Source organism: Daktulosphaira vitifoliae, unplaced genomic scaffold (genome assembly GCF_025091365.1).
Source record: "Daktulosphaira vitifoliae isolate Bord-2020 unplaced genomic scaffold, ASM2509136v1 Scaffold_4, whole genome shotgun sequence".
In the NCBI taxonomy this organism is placed as follows: domain Eukaryota; kingdom Metazoa; phylum Arthropoda; class Insecta; order Hemiptera; family Phylloxeridae; genus Daktulosphaira; species Daktulosphaira vitifoliae.
Window position 1 is genome coordinate 31,363,367 of NW_026099575.1, and position 16,245 is coordinate 31,379,611.

Sequence of the window (16,245 nt, forward strand, 5' to 3'; positions counted from 1 at the left end):
TTAAACAATCTATAATTATACCTAAAGATTTAACGAATTACTTTAAAATATAATAAGAAAAAACTAAAGAGAATTCTATTAGAAATTTTATATTTAATTTAATAAATACATAATACAATGAAAAATAAACCATTTTTATTAATTTCTATTTTTTAATAACCAATATTACTTTTTTATTAAATAAATAAATCTGAAAAATAAATTTATCATATGTTTGAATACTTGCATAATATACAAAAATTTTTTTTAATCTAAAACATTTGTGAGTAATTGAAATTTAAAGTATCATCTTTAAATTCATTCTCACATAAAAATGTTAAAAATATTTTATTTATTTATTATATGTTAAAAATTAAGTGTTTTAATCAGCAAAACTTGATTTTTAAGAAAAAAAAGTTAGTATAAAAGTTTTTAAAAAAATAAAGAAAGTACAGTATAAATTTTGGGAATAGTCATAATAAATAAGTAAAAAATATTTTTAAAAAAATGTATAAATGTATAAAATATGATAAACTATGAATATAAAATTATAAATAAATCTTAACATAAAATAATATTTATTATTATTAATTTTATAATAAAATAATATCATATTTAATTACAGTTTTTCAACCAGTCTCCCTACATTTTTAAATATAAAAGTAAAAATAATAAAATTTAAAAAATGAGCTCTTTGGAAGACTAGAAACTAATTTTATAATTTTATAATTTTATATTAAATGTAAATTGTATATTTTTATTTACATCAAAAATCTATTCAACAAATAAATGATAAACCATTATTTTCTTAAAAACAGTTGTAAATATTTTTAATGGGGGATATACATACTTGAGATAGCAAATACAAATTCTTTATTATTAATTGTATTTTATTTGTAGATTAATGAATTATGTTAAATACTAAAAACTTTCATGTAAAAATTCTATGTACTTATAGTTTTGATATAATGTAAAAAATTTTATTAAGTATAATTGTTTTCCATAAGAAAAAAATAACTCATCACTTTTGAAATCTTATTTAAACATAGTAATGATAGTATTTAAACTAAAATACCAGAAAGTGATAACTACATATTTAATTTTATGATTAAAATTAATATATTTTTTAGTAATCATATAAGTAATGATTAATATATTTTTACAATAGATTAAAAAGTTAATATAAATAGATATAAAAAATCCCAATTCTATGTACATAATGTACACAACTCGTACATAGTGTAATTTAGATATGATTTATATTTTAATTAGTTTTTATAAAGATAAAATAAAATGTTTCTTTTAATTATAGAATTGTTAAATGTCATTTAATACCTATAAAGTAGTATTTTTAACTTACTAAATATTACAATAAGATAAGTGTGCATAGAAGTTAATTAAAGAAGTATACATAAAAAAGTATATTTTTAAAATATTATGGTCATTTAAAATTTTTAGTTTGTATGATAATAATTCTATCTACACTACTTTATCACATAAATGTGTGTGTATATATATAAATTATAAAGATCAATGAAATTGTTATTTTATGTCATTAATACTCCCAGTTAGTAGCATTATTAAAATCGCTATCTCCTAGTTTAAACATCCCATTTTTACCAGCAGACAAATAATAACCTGATACACTTTTTATACAAATTCTAGTTGGTTCTCTTAGCTCCAAAAAAAATCCTTCAGGTATATCTGTTTCAACTGATACTCCTTCGTCATCTGCATGCCAGTATTTATTTAATTGGTCTAAGAACACAATTTGTTAAAATTTACAATAGAAAATAAAATATTCAAAACAAATTTACTTTTGAAAAAAACTATTCCTCGATCAGAACGCTCTACTTGAATGGTTTCATAAGAAGCTTTGTTGCATTCTAAGCGTAAACTTGAAGAGGATTTATAGCCAACAAAGCCTTGTTCACATTTTAAAACCAAAATAGGTCTAGATAAAAGTGAATTTAATTAACATTATTTTTTATTAGAAAAAGTTTCTTCTATTAATATTTTATTATAAGAAATAAAATTACCTATTTATCAAGTAAAAAAAATACTTGCAGGCTTCATCAATAACATCAATATTAGCATATAGGTGTCCAGATCGTTTTGTTGACACATATTTACCATTATTTGCTCTAAAACATACAGAACCATCTCCTTGCCATGCTAGCTCAAATAAAGCATTTGAAGATCTAAAAAAAATATATATATACATATAATATAATAAAACACTCGGTGTTAAATTAAATTCAGTAAAAGTAAACATTTAAATATTGGATTGATTTCTGAGACTAATTAATTTATTAATTATATAAGTTTATTCCACTTATAAATACCATGAAATTTACATATCAACAAATATCATTTCATATGGCATTGATTTTCTGATTACACGAAGTGATTCATTAAAGATAACTAATTTTTTTGGAAACTATTGGTTTTACGTTTATAACATACAATAAAACTATAAATTTGACAAAAAATATTTTTAAAAAATGTGTAGAAGCACTTACTATATCATCATTAAAAAAATCTCATTTTTAATTTTTAAAATACACACTGTTGCAATATAAGCGACAATACTATAAAAACACCAAGTAATCAAAATTATGTACTATTTTAAAACTATGTTAATTTTATTTCGAAAGTTGTAACGTCACAAATTCAAAGATGGACCGTTTATAATTGTTCGTTAAGTTTACTTATCTATTTTATCGCGTGAAAGAACTTTTTTTTTGACACAGCAGTGTCAACAGCTCATTTTTGCCACTGACCGCTAGATAAGATGACAAAAGAGAATAAATATAATTAAAATCGAATTGTTTAGCGGTATTAATCCCTACCAAAAAGACTGGACTTTATCGATTTGAAAATTTCGTTATTTCGGTGTTGGCTCTTCTCCATCCTTTCTTCTGTCATTTACCGTGCTAGAAGGCACACGTTTGTTGTTTTCTTGTACTAATTTTATCAATGATGGAGTAGAGCCGCCAGACCATTGGATGAGTCTCTTAGGAAACCGGGTATCGTTTTCTTTTATATATTATATTTATGTAATGAGCTGTGTTTTATTACTTTATTTCATTTTTATTTTATTATAAATTAACCTAATTTTGTTTGTGTGTGAAGATCACGTGTTTCCTTTCTCTCCTAGCCAACGCTAAGGAGCAGGTGTCCAGACCGCTCCTGGTGTTTTTCATTAATTTCCTATTAACATTAACGAATGTGTTCCAATACCGTCCGTGATGTTTGTATTATTATTTTTTTGTTTAAATATTATATTATATTTTATTTTCGTTGCCTTTATTTGTAGACATGGTTTTTGATACATTAGTATTTTTGTCCATGTTTAACTTAATTTTCTTTTTTTTAACAATTAAATTAAATTTCCTTATTAGTTTTAACCGTAATATTCATTTTTTTGCGCGAGTAACTTAAATACTCGCGTGTATTTTATCCCTGTTCCTTAATCTAGACACGGGCTACTGTATATTTTATATATCAACCACATACAATTTCAATTATCATGGTTGTGGTTAATAAACCACGAGGTGTTATAATCATTATACATATAAAGACATAATAATTTAAATTAAATTCCACCTATGGTCCGATAATCATATCTGATAGGTGTGACACCTCGCCTAAGTGGTGGCGACCCTTGCTACCATAGCAAGTCGTTACGCAAGTGGCAAACCACGTTGTTGTTGTAGGCCGGCAAAAAGCCCACTTACGAAGTTAATGTCACATAGCACTATTTTCCAATTAGTTACTTAAGGAAATTATAATTCAATAAAAACATTATCACTTCATGTTTTTTAATCCGCCCTTAGAATATTTAAACCAAAAATTGAGTATGACTCCATAGATAGGCCTTAGTTAAATTTATAGAGCTAGTATTTTTACTATAAAAATAACTTATAACATAAAATATTTTCTAATAATTAGAAAATATTGTAACTACAATTATTGCTGTTACTCACTTTTTATCAGCTACAGCTTGAATTCCACCACCAGTTTCGAGAGTCCAGTATCTATCTTGCATTGTTCGTATATACCACCTTTTAGTAGAGGAATCAAACTCTAGTTGAAAAGTTTCATGATCTGATATTTCATCTTGATTAGCAGTTACATCAACACCTGTAAAATATTTCGCCTATTTATAATATAGAAATATAAAGAAAAAGGTATTTTTTTTATTTTTTAAGAATCGTAAATATTTTTTATTTAAAAAAGAAGTTTAATTGTAAAAATAAATAGGGTTTTGATTAATCTTTAATCTCACGTTAATGCTGAAAGATGATGGTTAATCCTAAACCTTTTATTTAGATTAATTTTCCTTGCTTAAATGTTTAATTTTATAAATAAAAAGCATTAAATATTTAGATTGCCTAATAAATTATTCTTGTCAGTAAATATTTAATAATACAACAAATCTACCAGAAATACTAACATTTTATTAACCCAATAGGTAACACAAAAGATCGTTTTAAATAAATATTTAAGATTTAAAACTACTCAAATGTTTACACAGTTCGTTTTCTATTTTTGTAATATCAATGACATAATATGAAATCATTATACATATACAAATTTAAATATATAATATTTGTAGGCCAGAAAAAAATTTTCTTTTAAACAGTGAGGGATTTTCATTTAAAATAAAAGGGAAGAATAATCTGTTCTGTCTCTATCCAATTAAACCAAAATTATAATAACTTAATAAATCTTAATAACTATTTAACGTCATGATTTTAAATATTAATTTAATTTGAAATATGTGTTTAGGAATAACACTAAAAAAATACCTCCACTCAAATTTTTTCAACAATAAAATAGTATAAAAGACTTGAAACAACTCCTGTGATACATGTCTTCAGGGCTATATTTAAAATTTTAAGACGGGGTGGCTATATAAATAAGATTAATTTTAGCTTAAATGAAAAAATAAATAACGAAAAATATTTCATATATTTAGGTATATTTTTGATAAATAATTTTAAATGGAATAACTTTTTAATGTATGTACTGCAGATAAAATACATAAAACACCAATGTTTTGCTATTAAAAGACACGTAATTAAATAAATTTACAGTTGATATGAGCCACAATTAACAAGTTGGTAAATAACAAAGCAATAGGACTTCAAGAGATTGAAAAATTTTACGTTGTACAAAAATGTTAAATGAACACAGCAATTCATCGTACACATAAAGAATATAAAGATACAAATAAATAATTAACCGTCCATTCCTTGTACGTACTTTTAAGTAAAGAAAAATACGTATCCTTCAGACCGTGTCAAATTAATACAACAATTATGAAAGAAAAAACTTAAGTTTATTCACCTGTGTTATAATTGGTTTAATCCTTAGACATCGTTAAATAAAACAACCTAACTGTTATTATTTATACTAATATGTAAAATTAAAACAATATTACTGGTCAAGTACTCATTACAATTATAAAAAAATCGAAAAGTATTACTTTGACTAAACAAGTATAAAAAACATCTCAGTAATGCTTCACAATCACACAAGAAACAAATTGATATTGTGTACGAAATTAGGGTCGTTTGTTTAAATACACATTAGAATAAGACAGATAAACGCATATATGCATTAATTCTGCAAATTATAATACTAGCACAGAATTAAATTATTCAAAGTGCAAAACACTTAAAAATCAAAGTCTAAATTAATTGATACTAACAGGAAATTAAATTTTCCATTCCAAATTAATACCATCTTTTACCTTTTTTTGGGTGTTTTATGTGCATTTTTAACCATCTAAAGGGAACTAAGAAAATTACTAACTCCGGATCAGTGACCATCCTCCGAATAGGAGGATATTAGGAATATAGATACCCCTTATAGATATACCTTTTTTGCCATTTTTGTACAATTTTCCTTGTAGAAATTTCATATTTTATAAACTATACATGATAATTTCATTATAATTCAATTTAAAGGTTATTGAGAATAACTAATATAAAATAATTACTAATCCTACAAACTTAAAATATTAAATTTTAAGTCTTACTTATTATAATATTATTATTACTTTTTCTTGATAAGAATAAATCCATTAATACATATCAAATAGTCTATAATAACATCTTGATGTAATATAAATAAAAAAAAGTTCTGAAGTAAAGGGAATAGATCCCATGATGGTTTTTATTATTAAAGTTTTACATTTTTTTCCATGGCAAAATCATTTGACCGCCATTGCCCCGGGTTGTTTTATTTAACTATAGAAACCATATTTTAACTATATAAAACGAATTGCAGTAGTTATTTAACACATAACATATACAAAACTAGCATTCGGTAAAATTCATTGGTAATTTTCATTAAACAATAAATACAAAATTCTAAAAATGTATAACCAGAAACATAGTTTTAACACATAATACAGTTTCTCTAATAAATTATATCATGCTGATAGTATTTTAAATCCACAAAATTTATTTAGTAATAGCTTATTTTATTCAATGTACTGAAAATACTATAATTATCGATAGTTATCACTTCATTACCATAATAATATTTTTATCAATAACTTTTGATAATTTGATATAATTCTATGATCATCGTATTGTTTTATTTTTGCCAATTTTCAACGAATAAGATAAAAAACATTAAACTATTCATTCACTGGTTAAGCCATCCTACTGCGTTAAAAATACAAATAGTATTTTCTATGTAAAACAGTTTATTTGTGTATGAAATACATACAATATCTGAATACATGATAATTAAACAATTCGGGATTATATAAACAAGTGTATTAAACTTAAAAAAAATATTCATCAGACTACATCCAGATTATTTATTAAGTTGATTCAGTAATCGCAGCCAAGTCATTTTATACAAATAGTTTCATTTAATTATTCACCGATATAAAAGATTGTATTTTTGCTATTGTCATTAAGAGGTATTATACTTTTATTATTCTATTGGTGTATCTAACACCAGTAGTACTTCCTCTCAGTAGCATAGTGTGTTATTATAATACAAAATAACTATCTTACAAATGAAAATTACTAGAGCTTCTTTAAATAAATTTTATTATTTGTCTAAACAATCAAGAGAGATTTTAGTAGTAATCATATTTAAACGCACAAAAAATATATCAATATATTATTTTAAATTATTTCAAAATTAATTTAAATAATAAAAGTCGATTTATAAATATATACAAGTTGTCAACTACGTATGAGCATAGTGTGCTCATTTTGCGATCTTTTAACATATTTTTGTATTTGAATGATTATTTAATTGAACTACTACTCAACATTTATATATTAATAAACATATGAGGACCATTATTAATTAAAATATTTTAAGTAATTAAAAATAAATTAGACGTTTCCTTGTACATAAAAGTACATGCATAAAATAATAAGACTGTAGTATAATTGCTACAAAAATAAGAATACGTATAAAAAAACGAGTGTATCCCACTTATATTAAAACAAAGCGAATATGCTATAGTAAAATTCTTACCAGAATTCTATAATAAAAGTTAACAGTGTATAAAATTGGGCTTAAAGATAAAGCATTTGTATAATGAATCCTTATATACACTTTAAAGCGTAATAAATCTAAAATATAGTTAATTATTTTTATAGCTAAATATTACTTAATAGAGCATGAGTAGAAGAATTGCTTATTATAATTAAAAAAAAACACTGATTACACGTTTTTTGTTAGTAAAATTGTATTATAATATAAACTAAAACTAACGGATAATACTCCTAAATATGACATACAGTACGAAATTACTTCAAGTTCTAAAATAACTCAAATTATTTTAAAGACAAATGTTATTATAAAGCAAAATTTATAAAACTACAAAACACTAAAACTTTTTTTTACTTTATAAAAGAATGATCTAATGATAAAACAAATTCTATACAAAGACGACAGTATAAAATCAAATCAAAAAATTTTTAACAATGAATGAATAAACAAGGGTTTTTGAAATTGTTCACGTAATAAAATATTGAATTTAAATTTTAAAATAGAAAATAAATTAATTAATTAAAAATGTTTGAATTAGAATAAAGTATTTAAAAAATATATAATAACGTCGATTCATTCAATTTGATGATTAAAATACTATCAAAAGATAATTTAATAGAAATGTATTAAAATAATTAATATTATAAATAAAAAAAAAAGATTTTAAAGAGCAACGTTTGCATTATTTTGGCCTATATAAAATTTCACGAAGTCATTCCATGAAACTACATTGTTTTTTTTTAAATAAATCACTCATAAGTCATTACTTTGTTTTTATCATTTTTAAACACAACATAGTCAGTTTAATAAACATTAAACGAAATATTTTTAAATCAAGTTTCCACAGGGACGCCTTAAAGTTTCCACCATGTGTATGCAATACGTACTGTCCATACGTAGCTAAGATTAAAATTACATCAACATAAACATACACAAAGTATATCGTTAGTATTTAAAAGAACAAAGTAATGACGTACTATACATTTGAAGTCGAATTGAATAGAATAAAATATAATGCGTACCATACTAAATTTAACTTAATAATTAGACAAAATTTAAACAATTTTCAAGTCGACCGACCAAGTTGGATGATCTAACAAGGCTATTTCTTTTATAGATCGAAAATTTATTTGTTAGTGTTACTGAGAGAAACTGTAACAATAGTAAGTAAACATTTCGAAACATTTTTTTTGAAATAAAATCTCCCCAACGATTAAAACCAGTGGCATAATTGTGGTTTCGTCTTGGTGGAATATACATAAGAAATAATTTCAATTCCCCCCCAAAAAAAAAAAAATTATATCTACGGCATATAATTATTATTGTTGTGTGAAAGATATGACACCCATATCATCTATAATTACGCCAGTGATCAGAGAAACTTCAAAGTTAAAAAAAAAAATGTTCAAAAATGTTTTACATCCTAAGGCGTTATTTTTGGTTAGGTTAAGCTAACTTTACTTGTGATTTTAAGCCAGATTTGCTCGAATTAGAGGTGAATAAATAATTATAATTTATTGGCTACAATTATAAAATGCGAGGTATTTGTGATTAAGGAATTTAAAAAAATCATATCTAGTCGTCAAAAAACTGATAACCCAATTAGTTAATCGAAATTATCACTTCAGTATGTTACCAACTGAAAAAACTGATCTCAATATTACAATACTGGCTATTTATTATAAAAATTATATGATGAATATCTGATGAGTTTTTAAATTAGTCACTAATTCGTATAAAAATACAAGAAAGAAAATAAACAGGTTCTTCTTTCACTCGTATTTAAATAATAATAAAAAAATTTTTTTTAATATTTTATGTTTTTAAATGTAAAAGGTTGTTTGCAGCCAAAACAGGTTTTTTATTAATACCTACTTTTTCAATGTATAATTGATGAATGAAATGTAAAACCCTAATTGTCACAGAAAAAAGATAATTTATAATTTAGTTTCTAATAATAAGAGAAATGAGTTACATTTAATAATGTCATCTTAGATCTTCCATCTCTAGATAAAAACTATGATAACTATTAAAAAACACAGCAGCTAGAACCACCAAATCCTGAGTTGGAATATAAATATAATCAAACGAAAATAGAAATTCTAGTGCATTTAAAATCTTGATTATATTTTATCAAGTATTTAGTTTAAATTTTTTATATGATAAGATATATTTAAATACCTAAACTACAATACTATATTAGTCAAATTTTATTTTAAATTGACAATACTAACCTTGTTTCACAGACACATATTTAGAGTTCAGTGCTGCTATGAAACTAGCTTGTGGTAAAGAATCTTCAAGAGTAAATAACTCATCTTTGGTAACAGTTTGGGATCTAGTTTTTAAAAGAGCTTTTGAGCCAATTGGTGATAAATATCCACCAGCTTTATCTCTGAGAGCCAAAGAACCACCAGAGTGATATTCCAATGAAAATAAACAGTTTGAAGTACAAGTGTCCACCAATTTCCCATCTCTAGATAAATATTTATTATTACATGTGTGTATAGCATATTTAAAATTATCATCTGGTCGCAATTCCAATGTAAAGAGAGTATCTTCTCCCCATGGTATATTAGCATCAACATGAATTTCATCAAGACTTTCAGACAAATGAGCAAAACGTTTGCGACCAACTGATCTTAGGTTTACCTAGTTAACACAAAAAGTAACATAAGCATTAACAATAAAAATTAATTTTTTTTAACATCATTATTATGAATAATTAATTTAATCAGTATTTAGTATTAAGTCTTGTAAACACCCTTTGGCTATGGCTTCTGGGTTTCTATAAAATATTAAATTTGGGCTACCTTCTTTAACTCATAACATCAGAAATACAATTATCATTAAATTATAATTATATTGAAACTTTTATTATATACAGAAAGCCCATTTTAGAATAAATTTTACACATTAAATTAATTTCTAAATTAAATTAATAAATTTTATTAATGTAATTTAGATAATGTATAAATTCTTTCTTTAAACTTTTCTTATTTTTTTTTTAAACTAAAATAGTTTAAATTTAATGAGTAGAATTTCTAGACCTTTAAAACAAGTTTTTCACTATTTAAACTAGGTGTAATTCTACACAATTAGAATAATCAAGGTTCTACTGTAAATATTACAAATACATCTCATATAATTTTAATGATTGGTGAATCAAATCAATTTTTAAAATTAATTGTCATAATAAAATTGTTTGATAATAATTAAAACTAGTAACAATATTAATGGTTTCCATACTTGAGGTCGTGCAGCTAAATGAACTAGCCATAATTCACTTGAACCCGCTGCTTTTGCAGTACATTTTAAGTTATCTGATGAAGCACCTAAATAATAACCACGTACAACATTTTTCAAAGCCCAACTACCAGAATCTCCATCAGTTACAGATACTTGAAACACTGTTCCTGGATCACTAGGATCATCACCATCACAAGTAACATTTCCAAAAGTATCCACTGCCAAATATTTGTCTAAATGTGAGCGTAAACGAATTGTTGTTGTAGGTCCATCACATACTAAAGCACTGTTATTAGTGCTAGGTTCTAATGTCCATAGTTGTTTTTTTTTTAATGATGCTCCATTAGCATTTATTTTATAACCAAAAGTTTCAGCAGTTAAATATCGTTTTGAGTCTACATTAACCAATCCAATTGTCCAACAACTACATGGAGAGATTGATGATAGTTTAGCACCTCCTTCACTACTTTCATGATTGTTGTAACCGTTCATGTCTAATAAAAATTTAAAAAACATAAGCATTAAAGAATTTTATAGTGCACCATACATACTAAATTACAGAAAAAAGTTTGTTCAAGAAATTATAAAATGTTTTAGTTTATGTTAAGATATTTAAAACAATAATTTTAATAAAAATTGGGACTTAACAACAGGGTTTTGAACCTGAATTAACCAAATTCCTAGATTTATTTTAAGGGTTTATTTTTATTGTAGTTTTTTGGAATGTCAGATGTACATTTTTTTTAATTTTTAATTTTTTTTTTTTTTAACAATTTTTACATTTTTCAGTTACAGTAGTTTATAAAAAAGTTTTAGGATTTATTTGAAAAACACTGTAGTATTTAGTATTTTGGCTAAATCAGGTTGATTTATAGATTTTTTTTTTAAATTATCATTAATTACATTAACACTATCTCATTCAAAGGGCAAAAAAATGTTAAAAAAAAAAAAAAGTTATATAAAATTTTAGAAAAAATTAGATGCATAAACTGGTTAAAGGGCATTTACAAATGTAGAAAAATATCAATATACTTTGTGGTTATAAGAACTTTATATAACTTTTAAGAAAATAAGAAAATATATGTTAAATATGTATACAGTAATACCACTAAAAATGACAAATCACCAAAACTAAAAATTCAAAGCTAAGAATTGTATAATAATATTAATTGAAAGAGAATGTAATTGATGTATAATTTTTCATAATCAACATTTTATAAAAACATTATTTTTTTTTGAAATTGAATATTTTACTTTGTAAGTTAGCTTCTAAAAAATGGGTATTTTTTTTTACACTCTTCGAAAAGACATTGGCTTTATGGAACTTAATTGAATAATTTGGTTCTTTTTAAAACAATAAAATATTTATGCTAGAAATACATTTTTTTCTACAAAATCACAAATGTTATTAAGTAGTATACAAGTTTTGAAAAGATAGGTCATATTCAGCTAATAACAGCAATCATTTTGCACTCAGGGTTCTGATTAAAACTAAAATTATTATACTCAGGACTCTGTAAGTATCATCATACAATATAAAAATTTATATTAAACTTATAAAGATCAGACTATGTCCAGAAAATATAAAAATAAAATACATATAATACATGTAGGAACCACATGATTTTCTCCTAATCAAATTTTTATATAAACATGAACCTAAGGATTATTAATTGCTTATACATCACTTTTTTATCACAACAATAACTTTTTATAACATATTGACAGTCTTGTAAAAAATAATTTTTTTTATATTCTGAATGAGTATTCTAAAAAATATTTAAAAATAATTAAAATACTTTAAGAATATTTAAAGAGAAATAGTCTAATTTAAAATAATCATTAGTTATAATAAACAAAACTTAGAAATACGATATTTATTTAAAAATTGAATCCAGGGGAAAGGATAATTGAGCTTTGAACAATTCCAAGCTAGAAAAATATTCTTGAAGGGCTGATATCTATAAAATAAGAAAAAAGGAACTAAAATGGTTATGTAATATAAATATATTTTATGTCAAAAACTTACGAAAAAAGATAACTTAAAAAATACAATAGATTTATAAATAAAGTTGAACTATGGTGTAAAATAATTGACATACTGTAATTTTCAAATTGTCCAGATATTGGTAAATGATAAAGCAATGATAAAAAGAACAATTTTTTTTAATATGGTTTGATTGAAGGTAAGTTAATAGTTAACGGTATTAAAAGTATTTAAATATTTAAAAATGTAAAAAAAATTTTTAGAATACACATTTGAATAAAAAATTTTTCAAGAATTTGTAATACAGTAAAAATACAAAAAAAGTATTAATATACTTTATTGAATATTTACAAGACTGCATATTGAGATCATTTAAATGTTTTGCTTACTAATTGTTTTGCGATGATTTCAACAGTTACAACGTCAAAATAATGACGATTATTACTATTATTATGAGTACATACAATACGATACCAAAAGACTACAAACACACCGGCAACCACGCAGCTAACTGGTCGATACTGAAGCCTGTACACTGTTTTGTGAACTACACAAGTCCAATGTCTATTCACATACGTTGGTGACGTTCGCACTATGCTGATGCCGGCATTAAATTCATGTAGCAACTCACTTGTATTATCATTACTGCTGCAGTGAAGTTTGGGCAACAGATAGTTTGATGCACTATGCTTAATAAATATACGCCCTACCCCACAACAAAAATATAACTGATGTACAAGTTTCTCACATCATCTAGATTTACAATATTTTATTAGATCGCAGAGTACATTATAATTAAGATTGTGTATGATTGGAAAATCAGGAAAACTTGATATAACTATTTAGAGACGGTTTCTAATCTTAACATTGTTCATCATTAAATTGTAATATTCTTGTTTAATTATATGGCTAATATTATATGTTACATATGAACACTGATTATTTAAAACTGTTTGCCTTTCTTCTTTTAGAATTTGAACTCCAGCAAATATCAATGATAATGATTAAGACCAAATTATGACTGAAATTACAAACGACAAACAAACAACAAACATACACGTGAAACTAATATAAACGTGTTAAAAAATGAATATATCAAGAGAATATTTATCATTTACTTCACTTGATAAAAAATGTAGAATGAATGTCGTAGAGCTATCTACTAAAAACGTAAAATGTCATTTTGTGAACCGTAGCAATAAAAATACGCGTGAATGTCAAATTACTACAAAATAATTTTTAAATGTCATTAAAAACATGAATTGTAGTCATGCCACATTTATTTTTGGTTAAAGTGTCTAATTTCACAAAATCGTATTGAAAAATGTAATATTAGATAATAATACATTACATTTATTGTTTCAAATTAATATAAAACGTATATATTTTCATGACAAAATAGATCTATTTTTATTGTCATGTATTATTTAAATGATGAACATTAAAAAATAAAGGATTTATGCTAGAATAACATTTAAATTTTGTTTTTTAAACTTAATAAATCTTTTTAAGATAATTTATTTAAAATTAAACATTAGCAATATTTTAGTAACTGACATGATTTTTGGAGAAATATCAAAAATATAAGTGATAATTTATTTGTTTTTATTATAATTATAAAAAATATTATCAATTATGGATAATGGATATAACCAATTTTTTGAGGTTCTGAACCCTGGAAACCACTAAATTCTGTCTTGTGTTTACGTATTACGAAATGGGTGATGGTAATATTTAGGGGTAGGTCATATATTCGGTGCGGTTGAAAAACGTCTTATGATCAAAATAGTCACACCCCACACACAGTGATCTGATAGCGAATTTTAGGCGCTATCTCATTTTAAAATGTACTCAAATAATTATGAAAACTCAATTCTAGTGTGTTGTCTAGACAAAATATAAAATTTCAAGGTCACATGTTAATCCGGTCATTATTTATAACTGTTTAAAGTATAGATATTGTTATATTAAGGTTATTTAAACTTAAAAAAGGTCATTTGTTGTCAATTTTTTTAACAAGATTAAAATTTTTTTTTTTAAACAAAGTCAAAGGTGTTACAAAAATTCAAAGGCCTTTAGTTTATAATTTATTCATTAAATAATCATAAAATATTTAAATTTATGACACATAATTAGGTGTAAAATGGTCAATTTTTGTTTCAGTGGACAAGAAAGAGATTAAATTGTATTCCTCCTCTTCCGTCAAAAATTATTTCTATGTAACAATGCATATAATTTTGCTAAATATTAAATAGAAGGGCCCCAAGCTAAGCTAAACCCTCCAAGCTCTCTATTGCCGCCTCTGATGATGTCTTGTACAATAACTTACTACATCATATAATTTAATAAATATTGGCTCTAAAATAAAAAAGTTTACTCATTTTTTTGCCATCAACATAGACAATACTTCTTTAAACACGAAAAAAGCGAATAAAATAGTTTTTTTTTAGAAAAAACCATCTTTTACATCTTTAATAGCAATATTTTTAACTTCTATCTTCTAGCCGTCTTGAGGTGGGTGAGCTATGTAATACTTTATCGTTTAACTGGATAATTTTTTATTTTATGAAACTGTTTTAAATGCGCAAATTAGCGGGGTTTTAAAGGGGTTACTCCCCTCCAACATTTAAAAAAGAACAGTATACAGAGTGATTTTTTTATCATAACTCACTCAATTACTTACAGAATAATAATAATTTCAACATTTTTTTTTTGATTATCTTTAGTTACCCATTATTCTTGAATTATTAACTATGCAATACTTTTTAAGTTCATCCCTTATGCCTGATAAGGGTGTCAACTTTTTTTTTTTAAATAGGAACACATATTTTGAGTTTAATAAAATGTTTAAGTTTTTTATTTAATAGCAAATGACATTTGAACTTTTAGTATAATTGTAAATGTTTATATCTAATAAACAAATAAAGTTATACTAAAAGTTCAAATACCATATGCTATTAAATTAAAAACTCAAACATTTTATTAAATTCAAAATATGTGTTCCCATTTAAAAAAACTAAGTTGACACCTTTATTAGGCATAAGGGATGAATTTAAAAAGTATTGCATAGTTAATAATTCAAGAATAATGTGTAACTAAAAATAATCAAAAAAAAAAAAAAAAATCAAATTATTATTATTCTATAAGTAATTGAGTGGGTTATGATAAAAAAATCACCCTGTATATTATTATCAGTGATGGAATGTGTTCATTTTATTTGAACTATATATGAACGTGGTAAAATTTTAGGAAATTAACTAGTAAGCATTTTTAGTTTAAATAAAAATAAATATCCAGAATTTAAAATAAATTATTTCTGAACGTGGTAAAATTTTAATAACATATGAGATAAATAAAAAAAGGCATATAAAATGGTCACACAATATATAAATAATTATTCGTTTGGTAAAGACAATTTCCTCCGAATTATTTGCTTCAAAACATCCTTGATTCTTAAACAAAGTAGTTACAAAACATATTAAATTACAAAAAAT

At 24.0% G+C, this 16,245-nt stretch overlaps 1 protein-coding gene and 1 long non-coding RNA gene across 2 annotated transcripts in view; both read right to left on the reverse strand.

Moving 5' to 3' along the window:
* LOC126906416 (uncharacterized) overlaps positions 1–16,245 on the reverse strand; it is a 177,185-nt gene that overhangs the window by 117,684 nt on the left and 43,256 nt on the right. The gene's annotated exons all lie outside the window — the stretch shown is intronic.
* On the reverse strand, positions 74–13,300 carry LOC126906396 (protein singed). Its single transcript, XM_050686998.1, has 7 exons — positions 13,141–13,300; positions 10,765–11,258; positions 9,750–10,167; positions 3,969–4,125; positions 2,019–2,180; positions 1,797–1,933; positions 74–1,737 (listed from the first exon to the last, which is right to left on the reverse strand). The coding sequence occupies exons 2-7, from the start codon at positions 11,254–11,256 to the stop codon at positions 1,535–1,537; spliced, it is 1,569 nt and encodes a 522-aa protein (XP_050542955.1). The 5' UTR covers positions 11,257–11,258; positions 13,141–13,300; the 3' UTR covers positions 74–1,534.